This window comes from Lissotriton vulgaris, chromosome 8 (genome assembly GCF_964263255.1).
Source record: "Lissotriton vulgaris chromosome 8, aLisVul1.2, whole genome shotgun sequence".
Classification (NCBI taxonomy): Eukaryota; Metazoa; Chordata; class Amphibia; order Caudata; family Salamandridae; genus Lissotriton; species Lissotriton vulgaris.
Window position 1 is genome coordinate 1,080,365,420 of NC_141696.1, and position 27,214 is coordinate 1,080,392,633.

Sequence of the window (27,214 nt, forward strand, 5' to 3'; positions counted from 1 at the left end):
TCCATCACACTTTAAAATTAGAAAAAAACACTTAATTTCTGACTTCCTAACTGTTTATTTTGAAATATTTTACAGTACATTTATAGGCATTTACATTTTGTTTTGTGTGTTAGAAGAAAACAACAGCCTTTCCTTTCAAACCACAAAGCTATCACATAGTTCACTTTACAAAATTCTCACACTTTGCAATAAGAAAAAGAAAAGTAAACATCACTCTCCATGTTAAAAGAATAAGCAACAATCTGTCAAAGACTAGACTGACATTTGACCCCTGTTTTTGAAGGCTGGACAAATGTGGCAAGATAAAAATGCAATTTGTATTCTTATTCACCTTTGGAAATCCAGCATTGTTATTTTGGGGGTGCTCCTCACCCTTTCACCTCTACTTCCAGCGCTTATTGACAGGAAGAAAGGCAGACTGGAAATTGAAAATTAGATGTATTAATATTCAAGAGGAGAGGGATGTTTTTTTCTGACTTGTATTCCTTATATGACAGGATTTCTATATTTGGCAAGGGTTATTGGCAAGTGGAAGCACATTATTTGTTATAGCATTACTTTGTCTTGAATGCAAAACATGAGCTTTCACCTACACATAAGTCTCCTTGTGCTCTAATAATGTTTCGCATCTGAGGCCAATTGCCTATTAATTTCTAGAGTCTTCAATGTTTTATGGACAACAGAATGTCTATAGAACCTCGGTCTAATCCATTGTCCTATCCAAAAAACACTTAAAGTCAGTAACCTATGGAACCCAAATCTATCTTGTCTTCTTTTTATGCAAGATATCAAACAAAAAGTTGTTTCCTGGCTCAAAAAACATTGGGACTTATTTACAAGCCCCTTGCTCCGCTAATGCGTCACTTTTTCCCACGTTAAAAGTGACGCACCGGCGGCACAAGAGGCTTGTAAATAAGCCCCACTGTATCTTGCAATTCCCTGAAGGTTCACTACCATACTGTGAGCTGTCAATAATACAGCCATACGATTCATATATGGTCAAAGAAGATGCATTCAAATAACCACTTTACTCGTAGACATTGCATGGCTGTCATGAAAAGAGAATTAAACTCAAGGCACTCACCATAGTGCACAGGGCTGTAAATTAGACCGGTCCAGTGCACCTAAAGAAAATTAGGAAAGCACTTAGAAAATGGACCCATACATTCAACTATGCACAAACTCTGGAAGTCCTGCGGTGGAAATGGAGTACATGACATGGAAGACAACTCTGGGCAGGGCCCTGTACCCTGACAAATTAGGATTCCTGTGAGGAAGATGCCTAATTGTACTATAGAATGTAAAAATGCTTTGGGTATGATAGACTTCTAATCAACACATGTGGTCTGCAGATCCCTGGTGCTATTTTGGGGTACTAGAATGAATATTGAGCATAAACGATATATATCAATTATAGCAATCCTACACGAAGTTGCATAACATAGCAGGGACCTCCAGTAAAGCTCAACTGTTAATGCAAAAGCAGGAAATGTATGTTTGAGAAAGTGGAATACGAGTTGGATTGGATGGTATTGCACCACAAGCAATAATATTACTGTCCTAGTTAGATGTAGTAAAGGTTTCAGTAATTTAAAGCTGAGGTCTACCCCTCATAGTTACGGCACAGAGCAGACAGGTTTAAACTAAGAAACTAAGAAATCTTTTAGAAAACAATTTAAATAAAAGTTGAAAACAATACAAAAAAATCACTCTCCAGTTTATGAGATTAAAGAATATTTTAATAAATAAAATAAGACCAAAATTACATAAATCCAAAAAGGGATACCTAGATAACATTTTGTAAAGTTTGAATAAGATTTTAGCACAAAAAAACACAAAGTTGCAAACATGGACAACTGGTCATGCTAGACTGGGACAAAGTTAAAGTTTGAGGCCAACTGAGGTGGACCATGGGTGTATGCAAGGCCAGGAGATCTCAGTCAATGATTTACATTGGTACTTAGAAATTTTACGACATGGTAGATCCTCAGAGGGGTAAGGAAGCAGGTTATATCCAAAGATGGGCACATTGATAATGGGTTGGTGAAGGATGATGTATTTGTGAAGCCATCAACAAAGGTGGCAAAAGACCCGAGTGGGAAAAGTCCAGAGTTGACACCCAGGGAGCCATCATCATCAATCGGATGTTGCTTAGTGTTAGACACAGTGAATATTTCTACCTTAGGACTTAGCCTCTTGTCTAAAAGTCAGATTACTTCAGTGGGGCAAGGCTGCAGGCTGTAGCCGCAGAGGGGCCATTGTCATAAGATTGAAGTCGGTTTCAGGCCCACTGAATAGGATGTGCTGCTGTGGTCAGGCAGGTAGTGGGAGCTGCAGCAAAGTCAGGCCCACCAGTGATGCATCATCTGAGGATCAGCTAGGAAAGTTGGTTCTGGACTTCTGCCGCCCTATGCGAATAGAGTGGCTGGATCACCATTGCTACCCCCCAGCCACTAAGGAACTGCAATTCCCTGGCAGTGTTGCGGAGGTCAGGAGGCCACAATATGCTTTGCAGGACTGCTGCGGTCCCGGCAAGCATATTATGAGTTTCCTCTCCACCAGCTTTGTCATGGAGGTTCCTACTCCATGAACACTGTGATGGAGATGAAACAAATGGGGGGTGCCTTCTCTGCATGTGGAAACATACAGGGGACACAACATGTCCCCCCCCTGTATTCCTGCACCCCAGTTCCTGCACAGCTTGGACTTAATGGTCCATGCCATGCAGGAACTGTTTTTGGTGTTCCTATTGCCGCGCCCATTTTCACGGCACTCCTGTGGGAACATAACAAAGCCTGCCAGACAGGAGGAAATTAATAATCAGGAGGGCCGAACAAGGCTTTGGTGGTGCCATGGCAGGGCGGACCAGATGCTGCAGCGCCAAAGTTATAATTAGGCGCTTAGAGTTCAGGATTCACTTCAGTAGAAGCCACCAGCAGGGTTCAGGGCTGGGCGCTGATCAAATTGAAACTGCTCGGATAGGCCCTTCAGGATAGTAGATATTGCTGTGAGTTACAGGCCCGACCTTCTCCCTCCTTACCCAAAATGCCTTTTTGATTTGTTGATTGTACCTTTTTAATTGAAAAATACATTTGACACTCCGTATCATAGATGAACTTGTATTGTGCTGAGGTTACATATTTCCATTTTTATTTTTTAAATTGATGCTGCAAAGCAGGACTATAATAAACAAACATAGTAAAAAGAAGATGAAGTTTGAATATACATGAATTATCACAAAACTCAATTTCTCTTTTTACTTTGATGTTTTTATGAATTGCATTTAAATACAAATGGAAAACCATTCAGCAAGTAGGCTTCTTGCAGCTCTTGTGTCCTTGTAGCTTAAGAGGAAGTCAGCGAACTAACACTTGGCGTCCATGTCTCTGTCATGTTAAAGTGGATGCTGGTCCAACCCTTATGTTTCTCCTCACAGGTCACCGCAGCAGGTGCAGTCCTTCTTCTTTCTTCCACAGGTCAGGAGATGTTCTGAAGAGAATACTGGGGGTGCTACTTTATGTTCGGTGCCAGCCTGTGGGTGGAGGAAACTCCCGGAGAGCCCCAAACAAATAGGGCATAAGCTCCCAGGAGTGACCCTATCCACGGTTGCAGCATGTCCTGAGTGTTGTACTGTAAAATATGTCACAGTGCCCTTCTCTATATAAAATCCAAGATGGCAGAACCTTTCTTCCCCTGTGCGGAGCTCCATGTGTCTACCTGGAGGTTTGGCTAGGAGAATGTGCAAACCTTCCCTTGTAATCACTCAAAACGAGTTCTGGGACAGGTTTCCTCCCTCTGGTTTTGGCATCTGGCTAACTGGCAAGACAACAAAGGAGGAAGGCACAGGTGTGGTCTACATCTGCTTGTGACCGGATAGACAGCGATTGAAGGTAATTGAGTCAGTTTCATTTTTAGGTGGGTCCTTGGGTATCTTGTCGGATACCAGCTATAAAATGTTGTGCTTTGGGTGAGAAACCAGTGTATACAATATTTTTTTATTTTTGCCGATTAAGAAGTTGTAATTACACCTGGGGAGTATCATTACAGCTGTATATCTCTGTGGGGTTATTCAGTGGATACTGTGCTCTTACTATTTTCTGCCCTGGGAAATATAATTACAGTTGTATTTCCCTGTAGTGTCATTCAGTGGATAGTGAACTTTCACAGTTTTGGCCAGTGTAATTTCAGGTGTTCTATATGTCACTATGCAGAATGTTCCACCCCCTGCTTTCTTTCTGTCAGCTCCAAGTGAACCTATGCTGCCGTGGCAGAAATGGAAGAAAGGATTTAATCACTATGCAAAAGTGTGTGGCACCTCTTTGAGTGTAGAAAGAAAGGCATCTCTTTTTATGCACTTTTTGGGCGCAGAAGGTCAGGAGGTTTTTGAGCACCTACCTGACCTAACACAAGAAGAAGCTGAAGATGTTAATGACTATGATGTTTGCATTAAGAAGTTAGTTTCACACTGTCTACCCAGATTATGCACTGTAATAGAACAATACCATTTTGGACGACGCTTGCAGCATGATGGTGAGACTTTTGAGGAATATGTATCAATACTAATAAAATTAGCGGCCACCTGCAATTTTGATGTTGATGCGGAGGAACGACTGCGTGACCAGTTCATGTTAGGTTGTAAACTTGACATGGCCAAAGAGAAAATGTGGCTGAGTGACAACCCCTCATTGCGAGAGGTGATAACTATTGCAAAATCCACTGAACATTCTCAAGCTTGTATGGATGTAATTCGTAAGAACAGTCTTGGGGAAGAGAAGAAGGTTAATGTTCAAGTGGTTGATAGCAAGAAAGGAAGTTTGAGTGTTGGTTTTAGAAATAGGATGGATGGGGGAGAAGGCCGGAGACTTTTGCAAAGAATTTACAAAGCAAATGCCTCAAGTGTGTGAGCATTGGGCATTTTGCTAATTTCAAACAATGTCAGCGTTGGAAAATTACCTGTAAGCTTGTGGGAAGAAAGGGCATTTTTCTGCTTGCTGCAAAAGTGGTAAAGGGTTGAAGAAAGTCCGGAAGGTTTTGTGTGATGTTGAGTGTGTCAGTAGTGAGTTTGTTCCGAAGGTGAAAGAAAAACTCAAGGAAGGTCCTTTTGAGCTGGTATGCGTTAATGGCAGTCCTGTCAACATGCTGTTTGACCCAGGAGCCAATATAACTCTTATATCCAAAGAATTTGTTTATGAACATCTCAAAGGCAGGGTTTAGTTCTTGAAGCCAGACATCAAACCCAGGAGTTATGGTGTCAAGTCCAGAAATCATTTGGGCTATTTTCAAGGTACTATTGAATTTAAGGACATGATTATTCCTGGGAAGGTGTATGTGTCCTGTAAAGGGGATTCATTATTTAGTTGGTGGCACTAAAAAAATGTGGAAGTGTACTTGGACCCAAATGAAGTCCCTTCTGTTCGACTGAGAAGAAAGTGGTCTGAGATCTTTAGAGTAGAAGGTGAGGGTGATGTGCAAGAGAGCATTATATATAAGTTCACTGAGGTTTTTGGAAAGGGAATGGGATGATTGAGGCACTATGTACATACCATCAAACGTAAACCTAGTATTGTTCCAAGCTTTGCAAGGTCAGGAATGTTCCCCTGACGGTGAGGGATGCTATGAAGGAGGAATTAGGAAGACTACCCAAGGAACAAATAATCCAGGAATTTGAGGGCACTGGTGGGTGTCTCCAGTTGTTATGGCAAGGATGGCCTATGGTAATCTAAGACTCTGTGTGGATTTGAGAGAGCTAAATAAGGTGGTGGTAGACCATTACCCTCTTCCAAACATAATGGAGATGCTCTAAAGTTTGGAGGGGGCAAACATTTTATTGTCCCTTGAAGTAACTTCTGTATCATTCCGCACAGGATCTCACAGCTTTTGTGACACTGTTTGACACGTACAAATATCTCTGCATGCCATTTGGACTAATTTCAGCGGCTGCAGTTATCTATAGGTCTATGGAAATAGTTTTGGAAGGTGTGTGGGGTGAAGATTCACCAAGACGATGTCCTTGTCTATGGTAGCGATAATGAGGAACATAATGTGGACTAAAGGAAGTTTTGAGCAAGATCAATGTGAATGGTTTAAGACTGAAGCAGGAAAAGACTGAGTTTGGCTTGACAAAAATACTTTAGGTTATTTTGGCACTGGTGAAGGAATTAGGCCTAAGGAAGATCCTCTGAGAACCATTTCTGACATGCCTTCTCAATTGAACAAAGAGCAGTTGCTCAAATTTCATGGGACAGCTGGGTACTATGACAGGTTTGTGCCCAATTTCTCCAGGAGGTGTGAAAACATGATGTTACCGAAAAAGGAGAGTAGTTCATATGGTCCAGAGAATGTAAGGAAGAATTTCAGGGTGTGAAGGTAAGCTTGTGTGATGCAGCCATGCTATACAATTTTGTCCTGGGAACCAAAACTATATTAAGGACCGATGCAAGTTTCACAGGGCTAGGAGCAGTGTTGGAACAAGTTGTCAATGGAAGTGACAACACAATGGGCCTCATATCAAGGGGGCCCCAGGGTTTAGAGCTTGACTACTCAGTTATTAAGAAGGTGGCATTGATATTTTTGTTGGCTATGAAAAAGTTGAGGTACCCATTTTGTGGTGAAGATAGATCACAAACCCTTGGTGGAGATTTTCAGCAAGTAGGGAGTGGGTGCAGTTTTGAGCCAAATAGGAAAATGGGTAATAGCTTTGCACAAGTTTGATTTTCAAGTAGTATATTTACCTGATGTAATGAACACAGTGGCTGATTGTTGCTCTCGGTTATTTGTGAAAAGTGATGGTAAGGGGACAGGAGATGTGTGTGGAGACGTGTTTGGTGATTATGAGATCAAGGTGTGTCAGGTGTCTGGAGGAATTTTACAAGAAAAAGAATTGAGACATGTACAGGATTTGGACCAGGACTTTCAGGCTGTGAAGTCCAGAGTGAGTGGTCACTGGTAGGCCAAAGATAAGTATTATGAAGTTTTAACGGGATTTTTGTGAGTTAGGGAAGAACTCCCTGTTGAGGGAGGTTTGATATCAAGAGGAAGAAGTCTAATAACTCTGACAAACATCACAATCAAATTGAGGGGACAATGCTCACAAAGGCCATCCAAGCATTACTAAGACAAAGGAAAGACTGAGAGAGAGTTACTGATGGCCTGGGATGGAATTGCAGATAGAGAGAGAGTAGTCAGAGATTGTTTAGAGTGCAATGGCATTGACAACATTTTGAAATGCAAAACTCAACCGATGGTTATTAGGCAGAGGTCAGCTAGCCCAGGGACTGAGGTAGCATTCATTATTGTAAGGCCCCTACAGTTTCGGGATGTGACAAATATATCATCTCCTGCATTGATCTGTACTCTCGTTGGCCGGAAGTTAATGTGGTCCACTCTGTTTGTGGTGAAAGAGTTTCTGGAAGAGCTGTTTGGTAGAGAGGGCTTTGCCAAGGTTTTACTTATTGATAATAGGGTGCAACTAACCTGTAGTTCCATTGAGAGGTTTATGTGTGAGAGAGGTCTAAGGCCCAGGAAACTGCACTTCATCATCCAGAATCCAGTGGCGTAATTGAGTGATTTAACAAGATGATAAAAGAAAGTAACCAACACTCCTTGAGTATTAGATTGAAATGGATGATGGAGCTTAAAGTCAAGCTCAATGTGAACAGGATGACCCTTCACTCCTTCAATGGTGTGGGTCCATTTGTCCTGTTTCTGAAGAGATTACCCAACCTAGTGGGTCCCCTGTGGGTTAACAAGCTGAAAGGGCCTGTCACTGGTGACAACTTCATGACCGCAAAGGAATGAATGAAGAAAGAGTCTGCTGTCGTGGAGAAGAGAAAGGAAAACTTCAATAGGAGGATGGCAGTGAAGGAAACCCAGGTGTGTGTGGATGACTGGGTAAGAGTAAGAATCCCAAGAAAAGGGGGTCCTGCAGACAAATGTTTCAACCCATGGAGGTATTGAAAGTGTTTAGGAATGCAGTGAAGTACAGTGATCGTCACATGTGAGTTGTGTGGAAGCGTGCTAGTGAGAGAAAGGGTATTGAAGGTGATGAGCCTTCTCTTGATGCCCAGGATGAACCTCATGACTGGAAGGTTGGTAGTAAGAGGGTTGTGAGAAGACCAGTGTATTTGAAGGACTATGTTTAACCTGAGTTTTCTTTTTCTTCACATGGTCTCTGTTAATGTGTAAATTAGAAATTTACTATGCTATGTGTTCAGTATTAATAATGTAATTTTTTGTAAACATTTTGTTTTCTTTTGTGATCTAGTCCAAGTTGTGTTTGCCAAGAGAGGGAGGTGTGTGGTATCCTAGTCAAATGTATTGTCACAGCTGTGTGGTTGACATCAGTACTCTGATGTCAAGCTTAGAACTAGTGCAGCTGCTGGAGATTGGAAAGTGTATCTTCAAGTGTGGTCGACTGTTGGAGTTGCCGAGTTTGAAGCAGTTACCACCTGGTGGATGGGGCTTGTAAGAAGGCGTACTCAATAAATCTCCTTTGGATTAATACCTACATCTATTGGATTATCTTCAATATCACAAAAATCTATACTTACTTATATACATGTGCCTGCATAATATTTTGATGGTCAATATTCTGAGTATGGTACTTTGGTACCATGTTTTTTAAAACTAGCTATTCTGCCAGTATGCTCTGTTCATATATTTGTTAGCTATGTATAAGAAGCATTCTTAGTATTATTTTTTATGGCAGATTTAAATTGATATCATTCTAAATTGGTTTCAGACGCCATCCCCTTAAAATAATCTGGTGCTAATTTAATGTGGGTTCCTTTGAATAGATTTAATGGGAGAGTATGCCACTAAAGAATGTAAGTACCATATATAACACCTGTAACACAGAGAGAGTGTAGCATGGTGAATTATACACCTCTATAAAGACCCCATCCTTGGAGTAAAATACAGAACCAGTTAGGTTTCAAGAAGTTTTAAGCAGTCACAGAATTGTGGTCAAAGGAAGAGAAAAACAGCTTCATGTGGCATGGCAGGTCGATGCGACATAATGGGCCTAATTACGATGTAGTTCGGAAAGCCTCTGATAACTGGTCAGAGGCTTGCCGACTAATATGGTAGGTTTAAACTCCGACCGCCGCATTAGGATGATGGCGGTCAGAGTTTAAACCGACAGGGAATCTGAATCGGTTCCAGCGGGATCAAGGTGCCCATCAATCAGTCAGAACAGCACCATAATCCCTTAAGGACAGCATTTCCGTTGTTGTGATTATGATGTCAGTTCCCGACAGCCAATCCATGTCAGCCTTTCTGACATGGATTGGCTTTTAGAAACCGATTTTGGGGGCCCCTAGCAAGGCTCCCTAGCCCTCTGCATTTTTGTCTGGTGGGCACCTACGGTGCCCCTACAACATCCCTGCCCCATGTGGCATGCGCCGTGCGGCTGCCACACTTTGCAGGGATGTGTACAAACTTCCAATTTTCAGTGGGAACTTGTGCTGTGGGCTGTTTCAGCCCACCGCACAAGCTCCCATCGAAAAATGGAAGTTTGCGACTGCAACATGTACGGTCACATCCTAATGGGTTTGTCAGAATCACCGGCCTAAGGATGGGCGGTTCCTTCCCCAAAACGGTGTCGGTCGGAGGCAACTCCGACTGACATTGTATTTAGACCCAATGTCTCTTTCAGTAGAAGGAACAGTCACTTTGGTGGAGCAGAATGGATGGGAACAACAAGGATGTTGGTACTAGGTTGGGCAGTAAATGGGAAACAGGATAGTATTTAGTAAAGGTCTGTCCAGTGTTATGTTTCTAAATGGATGGAGAAAAATAATACCTATTAGGAAAGTGCATTGCTTTGGAGAAACAAATTAAAGTAGCATGAGATTGAAAATGAATAATTGGGTGAAAATAGCAGGACTTGTATGTTGTCCCACTTTCACTTAGTTTCCAAAATGCATATAAGACTGTACCTACAAATGTGCATTACAAGAAAATGGTCTCAGAATTGTTCTGTGCTATATAGAGCCAAACGTCTAAGGTGAGCGATATTGACATGTACTGCAACCAGAGTTTATCTAGAAACAGGCAATTAAAAGGAATTATTAAGAGGAAAAGTGTAGTTTTGCAACCCTGTTAAGCGATCATATTTAATGCTTCAATGTGTAATATAGTGACCCATCGGTTTGAACATAAGCATGTAATTACTATGACCTTGCTGTAAACCTTCCCACTTGTTATCAGGGCAAGAATTCTTCATCCCAAATTATTAATTATTGATTGGCTTTATTTGATTGACAGTCTGCAATCTGGTGCATAATCTTGGGATTCAATCATTACAATGTTGCTTCTAGCTATAACATAATCAAGGGCGCTACATTTGGAATGCAATGTAGTCTGTGAAACGTTTCAAACTGTAGCTGTTCCCCTCCCCTCTGTTAACATCTTCACTCAGGCAATGTAAAAAAGACAAAACTACTCAAAGAAGCCAACACTTTGCAAGGCATGAATCTGAGAAAATCAAAAAATTAAACCCCCACAGGCAAGTCTTCTCCGGCGTTACTCTCCACATCCGGAATCACATATATTTCTTGCACCAGACCGCCTCAAAACCCATGCATTTTAAAAGAGGGCTGAAGTTAGGGCTCTTCAATACAAACAACACTATTCATTGCTAAAGACGTCTGCTGGCTACCCCCTAGCAGCCTCGGCCCATTCAGGTAAGAGCGGTTGGGCCGGGTGAAGGGGGATTTCGACAGATAATGATGAGGGAAAATTGAATAAGCAATCAATATTCCTTCATCATCGTCCATCGAAATCCCCCCACACCCAGCCCAACAACCCCACTGCTATTACTTGCACGGGCCGCAGCTGCCCCCTTGGACATCATCTCAAGCTGTCTTCCCTGCACCTTTGACGAAGAGCACTCACTTCTTCTGGCAGTCGTACTGTGAAAGATTTGTTAAAGCAATTTCTGTGGCACAACTACAATATGCAGGTTATGGGCCATAAGTGGTAATCGATAATGTAATATGAATCACGCTTGAACTCTTTCCCTCTCTCTTACACACACACATGTGCACACACATGCACACACAATCACATGCACACACATCATTAGATCAGTGCATTATGGCACTTTGGCATCACTGATAGATGTGTCTACCTTTATCCCTGCATGTTACAATAATGCCTTGATGCAAATTAGTGTTTACCTTAAAATGGGCGATAACACACAATCCTGCGCTAATCGCACACTTTATATATTAAATTATTTTATCCAAATTCAACAACTTTTGTGCACTTTCTTTTCACCCCAGCTATGATTTCTAACGTTGCAAAGAAAAAAAATTCCTCTTCAAGGTTGATCTAATCACTAATTCATCGAGTTTTAGAATACACCTCTGATGAAAAATGGAAAGATGGGCCCATGTATCTCCCTAATCTACAAAGCATTGCTGGAAGTTGTCATTTCAATTAATCGTCAGAAAAAAAATTCAGCTCCATTCCCTACTGAGTCTACAGAATAAGCAAAAAAGTGGCTAATAAAAGTCATGCCTAGAAATAAGCAAGGGGATTACCGGGTGCCTTTCGGCTCTGAGGCAGCTGTCAGGTTATGAAAATAATAGACCAAGGCTAGCTGGAAAAAAAGAGAAATGGAAGTACTGGCCTGTAGGGTAAAATAGAAATGGTAGAGATTGATGAGGTGAACAGAGTGCAGAAAATTGAAATCAAATATTCAAACTGGAATTCAGGGTTAGAAAAGTATGCGCTTATATCTGGAAGGTTAAATTGTATGTAAAAGATAGGCAGCAGGACACAGCTGACATTGGCATTTGCAGTATGATGGAGAGCACTGATAACAGTAAATAATCACAACCAATCAAGGAAGCCAACAGTCCCGAAATGAAAAAACAATAGAAGATCTGTGAGCTTAATGACCGGCATAGTGTGGCATTACTGCATCAATGCCACCAGTAAGAGGTGCCATTACAGATCACGGAGCTATCGAAACCAGCGATCTAGAGATCACTGTAGGTCACAATAGCACATTTTGTGGCCGAATCCACACAAGAGCAGGCGGGTTCGTTTTGCGTGCACAACCAAAACAGATTAGGGAAAATGCAGGCCTTATGGAAGCTGTGGAGAATTTTAATGTATTTTCGATGTTTTATACTACACCGCAGTTTAATGCTTTATTTACAAAAGATCTATTTTAACATCTTTGCATGCTTCGTTTCGTACCACAATACATAAATGAAAAATAGTTCGAAAAATCGAACCTACATTTAAAGGATGATCTCAATTTGAATAAAAAGAGCGGGACGTGCCATAGAGTCTTAATTGCTGAACTTGGAGCACAGAGAACAAGACATGAGAAACCACTAATTTCAACAGTGAAACATAGGTTACAGAGACAATTTTGGAATCTTAAGTAATGAGAAGTCGATCAAATATATTTTCAAATGTAATAGATTGGTTTCCATTTCAGCAAAATTACTTTGCTCATTTGCCATCACGAAATTAGCAAAATAGTATGAAATCAATTTCCTTACTTTTAAACAAACATTGTCAAAGCCAATAGACATGTGTTGACTTGCGGAATTCAGTTATGTAAATGTTTGTTTTGTAAACTACTATCGTTTTTCTAAAACTTTAATTTGGCGAGCTGCTCAGCAGTCACCAGTATTAAAAAAAACATTGAGGCATATTATCAAGGGGGTTTATCTCTGCTTTTTTGGCTTTAAAAGCCAAGAAAGCGGAGATAAAATTATCTCCCTATTACCTAGCTGTCGCTAACACCAGTTAGCGACAGCTAGTAGAAGATAGCGACCATCTTGGGCCCCGCTTTGCATGTCAGTGATATTTATCACTAATGACATGCAAAGTGGGCGTGCCAAGATGTTAGCGACTGGAAACAGTCGCTAACATCACTATCTCCTATTACCCCCTTTTGGAGATATTCGCGCTAAGCGCGAATAGCTCCAACAGCTAACACCTGCCCTGAGCAGTTCTTAGCCATGTTATCCAATGGGAGGTGGATAACATGGCTAAGAGCATTAGCTCGCTAATGCATGAATATCGCAGACTTTTCAGCGATATTCATGCATTGCGGCCGATTTTTATCGTATTTGCGATAAACCTTGGTAATGCCAAGGTTTATCTGCGATAAAAATTGCCGCAGCTGGGCGATAATTTTTTCTCGCTAACCAAGCAATAACAATAATTATCGCTATTGCTTGGTAATATGCCCCATTGATTGAAAGCAAAAATCCTTTTGGGGTCTCAAAAACACACATTGACATAGTAGTCCGTGGCACCGAAGAGAATTTCTTTGCAGATATGCTTCTTGTAAAAAGGCAGAATGCTGTAACTCACAATGAAGTTAGCCAATGATTGGAGTGAGCTGACCCATTGCTTCATAATTTACTTTAGTGAGTGGAAGTAAAATTTAAATGACACAATAACGGAACAATGAATGAAGACAGCTGACTGAAAGCCCTTATAGGCAGGTATATTATACTGTTTTAGCAAAATCAAAATGTCTTGACTAACCCCAGACCTAAAAAGGATTGTTTATGTGTTAGGATCTTTTAGTTAAAATCTGGATGACTCACTGACCTATAATAAATACATGTGTTGCTAAAGGTTCCACAGTCCATTTTCTCAATGTTAACTTTCAACATGTAGGGGCTGATTCACAAAAGTACTTATGAGTATGGGAAGAAGTACTACAGGATACTCTTTTATGTGCATTATGTGACTCTGAGAATCAGCCACAAACAGCCAACTCCTAATTAGTAGAAGCGCAAAGATGTGATGGCCCTTTCTAATGGTCCTACTTGTATATGACTACTCCCTGAATATTCCCATATTATTACCCCTTTCAATGGTTTGGTCCTTCATTTGTAAATCATCTGAACTCCTTTCAACCTTCCAATAGGACAGAACACAGCAAGTGACGACAGGTACAGATGCTGGCCTTCCTAATTGTTCTTTGCTATTTGCTGTGTGACTGCTTCCGGAAGGTTCACTTAAGGTGAAACCCATGTAAGGGTGTTATTATAACTTTGCCATTGTGGAGAGGTTTTTGTCCCTACCTTTAACAACACTGTTTTTAACTGCAGGTCAGTGTCCAACATTACCTGAAAGAATATCGTGAACACGCAAACTAAAGCCGGTTGTGTCCCTAAAAATATTTAAACTGCAAAAGTATAGCATTCTTGCAAATGTTCCACCATTACATTTGAGCTTTGCAATAATACTAATTCTGTGAATCACAATCGCATGTTTTGTATCAAAGTTTTACTTAAGTGAGCAAACACCGGTGAAGGAGACCTCAAGCTTAGTTGGAGCTGATAACAAAAATGAATTGTTCTAAACTGTTCATGGCCGTGCACATCATATTCAATGTGAACACACATTTACATTGAATACATTACAAAATGTGTGTCTAATACAGTAGGTAAATATGCTGATGTATTTAGCAGTGGCAGGGTAACAAAGTTTACATGTGACATAAAAAACAATATGCAACTATGAAGCAAACCTATATCTATTTCCCAGTAACTCTGTTAATATTTATTACGTCAGTAAACTATTAGGGTGGTAGATACGCTCATAACTTTAGTGTTTGAATTATGTGATGTTAGCTAACCAGCTGTAAAATCGCCCTTCAATCACATGTAAATGTTTAAGAGTGAAATAAACAAACATTGGAGCTGAGCTGCAGTTCACAAACCATTGTTTCATGTGCACAAAGGTGCAAAAAGAGGACCCAACGCCCCGGATTAAAAAAAATAACACAAAGCATGGTTCGCGTCACTGACTATGTAATTATTAACATTTGGAAAGGAGGTTATTTTGTTATTTTTGAACAAATGTTCAATATTCTTTCTCTGTCTCTCACTTTTTACAACCTTCTTAATCTTCTACAATATGGCGTTCATGCACTTCACTCAATGAAGACTGTCCTCATACACAGTTGGCCATCTCTGCTGTGCAATCGTGTCTGATAGACTCCCAACCTATTTTAGTTCTCAGTATTATTCAACACCATTAACGTACAACTATGTTATTAGGCATAAGCTTCCAATATCTCACTACCACAGTGCTGGACGGAATCCTATTCTCTCTAATCACTTATTTTGCATCTCCTTGTAATCTTCCCTCCGATTCTCTACACCTCTTCTATCATTCATCCCAACAAGGTGCTGCTGTGGAAGTTCACTTCTTTTCTCCACACACCACGCCAGTGACATCTTCAACATGTTCTTCTATCATCTCTACTTGGAGGATATTCAAATAATTTGCCAATAGCTTGGAAGTCATTGACTTCTAGATCACCCTTTGTTTATTAATTTTAGACTCCTCAAAAACAAACATCCCTGCATTTTCGGCATTGATTGCTCTATTCAGCCCACATGATACCTTTTTGAGGAACCTTAGCATGCTACTTCATCATGAAGCTGCAGTCTTTTATTACAACCACCTCCACCACACTGTACTCTTTCTTTTTTCAGACAGCTGGCTCTCCTTCACATGTGTAAAAAGGGCATTAGAATTGCGTAACACCGTATTTCCTCTTCAGCTCAGAGATAGTCATCAGCTTCACTACACATCCTCTTTAACTCCCAAAAGACAACAAACATTGGCAAAGCCAATTGGTCTTCCCTTCTGGACCTCCTGGTTTTTAGAGATGCTGTTCAGCATCTCCAAAGCTGTACATCACTGCTAAAGAGTGAACAAAATGATGCAGACACTTTTTTCTTTTTATTTACCGGTCTTAGTTGGATCATAAATACATTTTATTTTTTAAAAATGTGCACAAAAATCTTTTTTATTTTTTGAGGCATTGGTGCAGTGAAGCAATATAGAGAATGTGGGTGGGAGGAAGCAACACAGAGTGTGTGGGTGGGAGAGAAAGCAATATGGGCAAAAGCAACATAGGGGAGAAGCAACACAGAGGGGGATGGAAACAACACTGACGGTGTGGGTGGGGGAAGCACAATGGAGAGTGATGGAGAAGAGAGCACAAGGGCTATAGGTAGGAACATGGAGCTGTTAGGGAAAAGCACATGAGTGAGAAACCAAAGCGGGGGGACATGCACCCCTGGGCAAGCACAACAAGAAGGAGGTGGGGGACAAGCACATGGGCAACGAAGAGCAACAAGGAGTGAAGGAGAAAGAAATGCATGGGGGAAGCAGCAGAAAACACGTGCACTCATGTGGAGTGTGTAACCAAACAAAAGTAGTGCTTGAAATGTGAGTACTGGAAGGACACAAGTAATGCATCTACTGGGAGGGACAAACACAAGAATAGGAAAAGTAGCGTACATAAGCTGATGAAAAAAAAGCAAGCAAATGTGAGTGAAAATAAAGACAACTCATGGTAAGCAATGGGCTGGCTCTAAGCTCACTGAAAGCTGACAATAGGACTTTTCACTAATAGGCAGCTAGCGCTCCCTGGTAGGGGACACCTAATGAGTTGTACGGCTGGCTGTAACATAGGATACATTACAAACTCTTTAGTAGGATCTTTAAAAAACACAACTGCACACCTCTGTCACATTGTGTTAAGGAAACTAGAACTGGTGGAATTTTCATTTTAGTGGAGGGAGGGTGTCATGCCAGCTTTCACAACGTACGGTAGTGAGGGTTGTGAAAAGAATACCACTACCCAGCAGGAATAAATCCTCCTATTTCTACGCATGGAATACTGAACATCACCCCCCTGCCCCAAGGAACAGACAACGGGTGAAGGAAGAAGATGAACACTCTAATGTAGTGCATTGCCGGGTCAGCATTTTGAAAGATAAGCTCTCCAAGAAATGGAGGAAAAACTAAATTAGAAAAGGCCCATAATAAAGAATAGAACAAAAACCTATCTCAGTGTTATCTGTTCCAAAGCCTTGCTTTACTAACACTGCCCGCCATTTAATGCATTGCAATCCACCAATCATCTCCTTGGGCCAAGTTTCCTTGAGGTCAAAAACAGTCAGATTCACAGAATCAGGCCATTTGCGACTGGGAAAAAACATTTTTCAATGTATAAAAGGCAAATCACGACTTGCATTTTCAACCTAAAACTGATTTGGAATTTTGAAGGGGTGTGTTTAGGGCATTCTTTCAAAATATTGAATCTCCGTGGTATGTATTCATGCTTTGCGACTGAAATATGATTGCAAAACAGTAATACTTTACCACCAAATCAAAATAGCTGTTAATCCATTCTCTAATGGGCAGGGGTCGCTTCCTGTGTGAGAATGTCAAACAAAATATTTTTTTAAAGCAGTTAGTGGTCTCACGGAATACTGTCTAATCTTCAGAAATGAAACCTTATTGTTTCATTTTCTTTTTTGAACCACATTCCATTTTCGTTTAAGAAAAAAACGAGCTGCATCAAAAAAAAAAAAGATTGCTTTATGAAAAAGCAATGACAGACATGGTGGTCTTCTGACTCCAGCCCACCACTATCCCTGTGAAGGCTGTGATTCCTACTGGGCTGCAAATTATGACATACCTCATTAATATTCATGAAGGAGGTTGATTTGTGGCCCACTAGGAATCACTCTTTTAAAAATAAAAGTGTCATACATTAGGAATTGTGATTTCCTAATTGAGACTCGATGAGAAATGCAATTTGGAAATCGCCATTTGTAATGTTGATGCAACTGGCACTTAGTAATTTGTGTGTGCCACTCTGCACTTCATCCTGACTAAGATGAATGTAACTAAATCCTATGCATTTAAATTCACACTCTCTAAAAATGCAGGCCAAGTCCCACCAAATTCAAATCATGCTTTCAATATCAAAATCCTCCACCTTGAAGACTACCCAATCAAATCAACCAACTCTGTAATAGGCACTACCTCTGGTTATACCTGTAACATTTTTGCTACCTCATTCAACTACCAATATGCTTCATCTTCCTCTCTGAAAAGTTATCCAAATTTCTGATTTCCACAAGTACATTTCACCTTTGAATGTGCAGCCTTCTTTTTTTAAAATCATCCCATTTTCTAATACTCAGTTAAATGCTAAAAATAACGGGTTACAGATCATGCACATTAGAGCCACACAAGAATTCACTGGATATCCACCAAAAGCCATTGACCATTCAGTACTTTGCATTCATTAGATAAAACATTGGTCCACTATCTATTTCTAGGAATGTAAATTGAATTATCTCTGCTATTTCCACTTCATTATAATAAGTTAGTCACAGTGCAAAGCGTTTTCCTCTTGGGAGGATCTGCAAATCCAGTACTCTTAATTATTTGAGCTGCTCTTCAAACCAGTACAAGTACAGCACGGCGTTCCAGCCAGTCACATGGACCTGTGCTGAACTATTACCGTGTGCAGACAAAATATTGGAGAAAAAATATTGTGGGGACAAAATAATATGTCAAGAATATTGAGGACAAAAATATCATGAAGGAAAGTTTCTCTAAGTAAACAAAAAGCATCAACTGCCATCATTGTGGGAACGGGACAGACTGACAGGTAGTCGGTGGTCTTGCCTGCCAAATGAGGATCCTACCACAGTCGAGGCGGCTGGAAACATGCCTCTTTGTATTGAGGCGTGTGCATTGGCCTGGAAAAGGGCAGCAGAATAAACCCACTGCAAAGGGGCATCTTTTCAAACAGCTCTGCACCCTGTGGCAGGCACCAAGCGGTGCCTGCTACACGATGCAGGGATTTTTAGGGGGGCACCACATGTGACCCCCAGGGTTCATAGTAGAGGGCCACGGGGACAGGGACCATGCTAGGGGCCCCAAAAAGCCTTTCCACCAGGGTTTTCACAGCAGAGGAACCAACGTGAAATGGCTGGCGGAAAGGCGGATTGTAACCCCACGGCAGTGCCTGAGAAGGCACCGTCTCCATTGTGGGTAATGCAATTGGACCGACTGCCTGATGGACTCGTTAAGCCTGTTGGAAGCTGTTGATTGGTCCCAGGGCCAGTGCAGTCTGACCGACCACATCCTAATGCAGCGGTCTGACTGCGATTAGAGATGTCGATGGGACCCTTACCGACAGCACATCGGTGTCTGTCCCCCAGAAATCGTAATGGGCCCCTCCGTATTTGCAGACCCAAATATTGCATCATTTGATAGATCTTGTCATTCTCCTGCTACAAATTGAGAAATAGTCTAAAATAAACTAGCATTGAAAGTCAGTATTTACCAATAAAATATGCAAGAAAAAACAACAGCTGCCTGGGACAGGGCAGTTGAAGCAAAATGAAGACATCTGTGACTTATGCTGCCATCAGCAGTTTCAGGACCACTTCAGCATTACAGTTTAGGTGCCATTCCTCTACAAAATATCGAACTTGCTTTCATATCTTTGCCTGATCGTCTTAAATGGTAACATGGTTAAGTTAATTAATATATTTAACAGACCTGATTTCAACAGCCATAGAACTTATTTAATATTGTAGTCTCAAAATTATCAAAACACCACAATCTGTTATTTATTTATGCATTGTTTTTTTATAGACGATTACCTTTTTACCTAACACTTGAAAACACAATGAAAATAGTGTTCTACTTTGAGCAGCACAAACGTTATGCCTATTTTAGTGGCACACCATTACAGTGATTTTAAAAGGTGAACAAAAAACCTTATTAAATGGCCTCAAATCCATCAGTAGAGAGGCTAGGCATTCATTGCGAGCCTTGATGTGCTGTTTTCTGAATTCTATCTTCGTACCTGTGACTCATAGGAGGCGCCTCGCAACATCAGCGTTACACAAAGGCCCTGTCTTTTTGTTTGTGCTGAAACTCATCAGGGGATATTGAACACCCATGCCAATATCCAAAGTGGCCACTTCTTCTTTAACCATCATAGATTTACTGACGGTAACAGACTACACAAAGCTGAACATCAAAACCTGCTGGGTGTATTATCGCAGTCGTGGCAACCTGCTTACTCTCTGTTCTGCTTTTCGCAAGAACAGAATATAATTAATTCCTTTGAGAAATATAGTTATGATGCTAAATATATATGCTCAGCAAGTATCACTGTGGTGTGAAGAGTCTATTCTCATCGGGCAATGAGAGTTTATTTTGCTTTAACCAGACTTTGTGTATTTACTGAGTTTCAACTATTTTACATACCCAGCATCATCACTATGCAGTACACTGCAGGCACTTGTGGGACCACTTTGAATTACTTGAGCTTCTCAATATTATAGAAATAATCAAAATTCTCTCTAAACAGAGCATAAAAAAAGCATGCTTGGCATTTTTTACTTTTGCATATTTTAAAACAGTAAAGTTCAGAAGTGTGTCATTTGAATGAGGAAATTATAAACTCTTTTTTGTTTTGATTATTAGTGTTTTGTTAGAAAGGACTGGCCTGACAATACACTAAAGCCCTAGAGCGTGCAAGTGTGCATGGCACGCACACAGACACATAGAGACACACACACACACACACATACAAATATTTTGCACACAAATAAATAACTATGTGGCAGATGCATCAACGTAGCCTTTTGCTATTCCTAAATAGCAATTTTTAAGGAATCGCTATTTAGGAATGTAAATGTACATGTATTTATATAGCGCAAATCACCGACCCGGTATATAAGCGCTTGCTTAGGGAACCCGTCCTGGTATTCCCCTGTGAGATAGCCCCGGCAGGGTATCCACAAGGTGAAAGCCAGGCATCCCACCGCGAGGGGCCGTTGTGGAGATTAAGCAAGCTATTGCCCAGAGTCGCAGAGTGTGAACCCATGAGTCGATTAGGCACCGGAGCGAGAATTGTCCAGTCCGTGGACATTTTTGGACTCAAGATCCTGCCGAGCCGGGAATTGAACCCTGGTCCCGGGCTGACCTCTGCTTCCAGGTCTGCCTCCTCTAACCCGTGAGCCACACTTCTCCACTATAGCAAAAGCCTATACATGTAGGAATCGCTACTTAAGTAGCGATTCCTAAACATTCCTTAATTGCTACTCGTAAATTGCTAGTTCCAATTAAGGAATGCCGCCCCATTCATTCCTATGGGCCTACTGGCCCATAGGAATGAATTGGAGATTGCATGCGCAATTTGGGAGTACCGGTAGGTACTCTCAAATTGCTCATGCAATTTCAAGGGTGCAAGGGTGTCAAAATGACAACCTGTTGCACCTATGAAATTGATCTCTGCACATATGTTGCACACACACATGCCGTAAGGGCATGTGTGTGCGCAACATGAAACTTTGAAAAATGCACAAAAGTGCTTTTTTCAAAGTTTTAGCAAATTACCATGAAGTTCAACTTCATGGTAATTTGCTACTCCTATTAGCAAATTCGCTAATTTTTTGACTTTCATGCATTACATTTAAGGAATCTCAATTTGGGATTCCTTAAATGCAATCGCAATTTAAGGAATCTCAATTTAGAGATTCCTTAAATTGCGACTTTTGCATTTGGGATGATGCATCCCAAATGCAAAAATACCGGGAGCAAAGGGGCAGATTCTGAGAATCTGCCCCTTTGCTCCCGGTATTTACTTTGATGCATATGCCTGCAAATACCTATGTATACTAATCGATTCACATTTACAACTCGCTTTAGTGCACAAACCCATCAAAAACCACTTCTGTACTTGGATAAACTGAAAGTGTTTTAAAGTGAAGGTAAATGTTTGAAGGGGACTTAAGTGTATTGAGAGGTGTGGATTGATGAAAGAATTGTATTGAAAAAGTGGCAGGCATTTGTTCAAATTGGTAAAATGTCATTAGGTCCATAGAGTAGATAGGAGGCGTGGTCAGCAAAAAAAATTCCTGTAAGTTTGAATCTTGGGCGCTGTACTGAATATCACTTTTAATAAAGAAAAAGTTGAGGCTGTAGCTATTTCTTCTACTCATGTGTGTGTGTACCATATGAGATTTGCAGGGGTATGCATATATGTGGTATTTGTATGAGCAAAGCTAGCCAAAAAAGCAGGAGAACGCAGTACATGGTCAAGGGCAAGCATAAAAATGGGTGAATGTTTTACGATTAATTATCACTCGGTGAGGCAGCACTGTGTGCCACTATATGGGCACTTTTAACCAAAAGCCCCTATTTCAAAATATTTAATCAGTATTGCACATAGTATCTAAGCCAATGTCTATGACCTCACTGCAATGCAATCAGATGTATTGAAAGCACTGATACCCACTCTGATGCCCTTCTTTACTTTTTATTACTTCTTTGTTTAGAACCTGACAATATACTTCCAAGCATAAGAATACCTTAAGATATATTTATTTAGGCAGGGAAAACTTAGATAGAGTCAAATCTTTGTCATGCCCCTCACAAAATATTACTAATTTGTAGATATTCGTGGACCTGTAATCCTATGCTTGACCCGCAGTGTCATGTCTCTCCTGTTTAGAATTTACTTCATTGGTTATTTTATCTGCATGTTGAACTGTAATTCTGTTACCATTCATTCTCTGTGTCATCATCCCTACTTCCCATGCCCATTAGATACCCCAGTACATCCACCTGAAACAACAGGAGGCAGGAGAAATATTTGTGCTCAAGATGTGTCTAGTGTCAGTGACATGGGTCTCCTAGCATGAAACACATTTTTGTAGTGCATCCTCATTTTTCAGTTAACATGCCAAAGCATGCAGGTCTTCGTTAGGACACTGAAACTAGGGTGCTTATTTACAAGCCCCTTGCACGTCACTTTTCCCATGTTAAAAATGACGCAGAAGTGGCTCAAGGGCCTTGTAAATCTGCCCTTAGATGTTCTAGCATGTATTAATGTAATTATGTTTGTATTTATTTTGTATGTGAGTGATGCATGTATTTTTGGTATAAGATTTATTTTTGTTTTTTTATCTGTGTAAAAATTGTAGTAGTTATTAAATGTGTTTTTTCTAATTTTGCATTTTTTGTTCCATAGTGGGATGTGGGTTTCTAGGGGAATAGAGTGGGAAACTTTATAAATACATATATCATCCTTTCCCTATTTAGTGGAACAAGAATGGATCAGAGAGCAAAATGATGTGTAATGGATATAAAGGCATACAAAGCATAGGGTTCAAATGTCAGTGTCTTTCATACTGACAAGAGTCTGTGGGGGAAGGGGACTTTATGTTCAAGTACAGGATGACTTAAAATGCTGCAATATTGATATTATTAGTTATTCACAGTTACCTGCAATGCTGTTTCTACAGATGTACACAACTGTTGACATTGTCCTGAAAACACCTAAATTAAGTACCTATTAGAAACCTAATTTTATTGCTTTTTCTTTGAATCAATAGATTAGAGTACACTGCCGCAACTGATACCCCAGAGCATTTCATTATAAGTTTATTTATGAAGGGGTGCAATGACTAATGAATTTCGAATAGGTGGTAAGGGAGGAAATTATATGCAGATTGGTATATGGCATACACATTTTATATCGATTCAAAAATTATATTCAGGGAAATTGCCTTCCAAGTAAATAAAACATCACTGTGTAGTTGTAAAAACCAAGAAATAGTTTAAAATACATATAAATATACATAAATATTGAAAACCATACCAAAGCCACTGAAAATGTCTAGGTTTTGTTATAAAATACTACATATAAGAGATTTAAAGGCATAAAAATGAGTTCAGGTCATTGTACACTTAAAGAATCCTTACGGCACACGTTAGGGCATATTTCTCCTCCTGATCCTCCACATAGCCAGCAAGAATCGAGAGAACACAAAAACTATGCACTGACTTGTATTGGTTTTTAAAATTAGCAAAGTCTCTCTATAGACCCTGAACCCTATGTCCGACTGAGTGGTAGAATCAATTTTTTCCTAATACTCTGGTAAGTGGGGCTGAAGGGTATAACACATTCTAATGATTCTTTCGAATTGATATAAAAAGGGTACTGTCTGTCACTTGGCCCAGGTTGTCACCACCAACTCACTGTAAAGGAAAGAAGCTGCAGATTTCCATACCTGAATTGCACATAGGGCATCCTGGCAGTTACTGGTTCTATATCATCCATGAACCTCTCCACTTCAAAACCATCTTTCATCATTAAAAAGTTAGAAGTCAAAGGGCCTAGCTAGAATGGCCATGCATTATTGTCTGCTTCTGCTGCCAATAGGCTCTCTTAAGTAGCTCTTTAGTGGTCAAACTGGACTCTGGAGTATCCCACATTCCCTTCAGTCAAATCCTAGTGAGAGTTGTTTTATGTACCTAAGCCAGGGTATTTTGCCCGCTCATGGAATACATAGCACCTCTGCTAAGTTTGACTGGAATGCACGAAGCCCCAGCGTAGCCCAGAACTTTCTCCAGTACAAGATTTGCCTTACACTAGCTTTGTCTGCAAGTCTTTTTAGCCCCAGTTCCAACCTCAGGGGCAGTAGTGGTGTGCTAATGGGAAGACCAAATAAGTGGTGCATGAAACAGCTTTAGACTGCAATCATAGTGGTCTCTTCTCTGTGGCACCATAGCACTATGCCATACAAGGCAGTTCCCAGGCCCTGACTATTGTAAATTTGGAGTACTAATGAGAGTGGGTGGAATTGTGAGCCTTTATGCGTGTTCACTAAATCCCCATATGTGTGCTCTAGTTTGAGTCTGCACTTTGAAATATGAGTGTGCACACGATCCATGGGAGCCCTTCTCAATAAGGGATCAGAGGCGGTAGAATGTCATGGGTTAAAGACCATACATTTGGTTTACTCAATATTAATGTCTAAGCCCTTTACTTGGAAAAGTGGTCGAAACAATCAAGTATTCTCGGGAACCCCATAGGTGATTATGGAAAGAAGCAGTGTATCATCTGCAAACATCAGGGCAGGAAAGCTTACTTGAGTACATTGTAACTGAACACACAGAAGGATCTGTTGTTGTTGTGCTTTACATTTCCATGTAGTATGAGACATCTAATATTGGGATCAAATAAAGATTTTACAAAGTCAATTAAAGGAAAGTTCTGATATAACTTGGGATACGGAAGTGAATGATATTCCCACCTAAATCCTATCTGTTAGCTTCACATCTTTTGCTCTAACTGTCATATAATATAGTTTAAGAGATACTTTAGCTCTAACTGCAAACTAAGGGCCTGATTTAGATCTCGGCGGATGGGTTAGCTCGTGACAATAGTGACAGATATCCCGTCTGCCGAAATATAAATCCCATAGGATATGATGGAAGTTATATTTCGGCGGGATGGATATCCATCACCCTTGTGACGGTGTAACCCATCCTCCAAGATCAAAATCAGTCCCTAAGTATTGACTCTGGACACTAGAACCCATGAATAGTAGACATTTATATAAGAGGAAGTTGGCTTTCCAATGAGTACAGCGTTTTAATAGCACACAAACTAAAAGCAATCTATTAAAAAATAAGTGCATTACAAGGGCTGAAACTAAATGACTCTTAACTTGTGGTCTCTTGCTGTGTTGTATAGTTTATATAGCACTTCATAGTATACTATACTTCTTCTGTTTCTAAGCACGATCAATGTCAAATGTCACTATTACCCAATTCCATTGTACTCAATTCAATGGCATTTACCTTATTAGTATATCTCACAAGTGATTCGAGTTTTCATAAATAGGTGCCTAATACATGATCTAAAGACGCTTCAGAAGTTAACAAGACTTCTGTCTTGAGATAATTTATATTCTATTCATAACTAGGATCCTCATTAAGAGTCAGACATTAATGAGAAATCTGTCAAACATCAGCAGCATTCCTCACTCATTCTTCATTGAAAGGTGAAGGAACTGCTCAGTTTCCTACAGCTGAGCCGTGCTAGCTTTATTGTGAGAAGCAACCAGCTGACAAGCTCTGCACTGCAGGACGACCATGATGATCACAATGCAGACTTATTTACGAAGTCACTTTAAATGCTGATCTTTTCTGATTAACAGGAAAAACAAAAATATTATCACACCTTTGGAGAAACCTCACAGCAGGTCAAGGCCATTCATCTACTTTGACAGGTTGGTTCTAAAAAACAAAAAACAATTGTTGCTTGGGTCACCATGATGCTGCTAACCACAGTTTTTTTGGGCAAAAAGTGCTCCCGCTAGGTCAGCAGAAGCACTTAGAGAAAAATTCCCCATCAACAAGGGGATGACCTACATTTTTCTCTGGCAAGATGCCATGAGGCTGGAAGAAGCAGGTTTGCTGCTACCCCAGTCCCCACTGAATTAGCAGCCTATCCGTCAGATTTAAAATAAGGCCCCATGTCATAAAATAAAGAATTTCGATTGTGTTAGAAAAATGTGCATTACGGTAGACCATCGCATGATATTACTCAACTCTTCGCCTTGTTGCACAAAGAGGGAGGGCATTTAATGTTTTTGCTTTTCCCTTCCTCCTACCCCTAAGCACTATTTAACATTCTTTCCTACCTCAATATATGCACATTGAAGCCCACTTATGGTTATTTAGTGTATCTACTAGTGCACCAAGCACACAGATTGCACAATGTGAAATTTGTCCTACGATTGACGATGTGTGTAAAACATGAAAGTGTCATGAAACTAGGCTATTCACAGATCCTGGCAGGCTACTGTGAGCTACACTGCATTAGATATTTGTGCTACATTATCCTCATTGCATTTTCTGTTATTTCAAACCCCTGTCAATAATGAAAAATAATTAGATAAAACCTCTTTAGTAATACGACTCAGCGTTTTTCTGTGCAATGTGTTGTCTGCCACTTCCAAACAAGACACAGTGTAGAACTCCCAGGAGTGGCAACACTTCCAGTGATCGTGGGCTGAAAGTGCTCTTTTGAGATCTGACAACTTCAAGCTCACATTAATATGTCTTCAGCGATGAGAATAAAAGGCGATAACCTAAGATGGCAACCAGAAACTAAAGGTTTGTTACTTTAGAATCTGTGCAAGTGATTGTACAGTTTCTCACTGCTGAATACAATTATTTGCTGAGTGCACAGTGAGATGTCTGTGTCTACCTTGTGCCTTCAGAACAAAATTAATATGTGTTTACTAAGGGAAATATAGGTGAGACATAATTCCATGCCCAAGCACATATGAAGCCCCTTATTACTTTTCATCACTACTACTATCACTAAACCCAGAACAATAGTTACACTGGTTTGTATATACTGCCTACTACTTCAGTTATGCCTTTTTTGCTTTATCAGTAATGGGAGTTACTATTATCCAATGTAATGTATTCAATGTATCGATAGAGTGAGAAGGCATAACTCTGTTGTGAATCCAATAACAATGCAATTTTGTAAATCCACCTGCCTCACGGGATTAGTTAGACACAC

General features: G+C 40.4%; 1 protein-coding gene across 5 annotated transcripts in view; it reads right to left on the reverse strand.

The window, feature by feature from the left end:
* PCDH17 (protocadherin 17) overlaps window positions 1-27,214 on the reverse strand; it is a 195,541-nt gene that overhangs the window by 58,261 nt on the left and 110,066 nt on the right. For 2 of the 5 annotated variants that reach the window (XM_086934912.1, XM_086934911.1), the window contains one exon: window positions 1,085-1,124. The exons of the other annotated variants lie outside the window; for them this stretch is intronic. In XM_086934912.1, coding sequence (XP_086791038.1) covers window positions 1,085-1,124 — 40 coding nt within the window. The remainder of the gene's footprint in view (window positions 1-1,084; window positions 1,125-27,214) is intronic. 5 annotated transcript variants of the gene reach the window in all.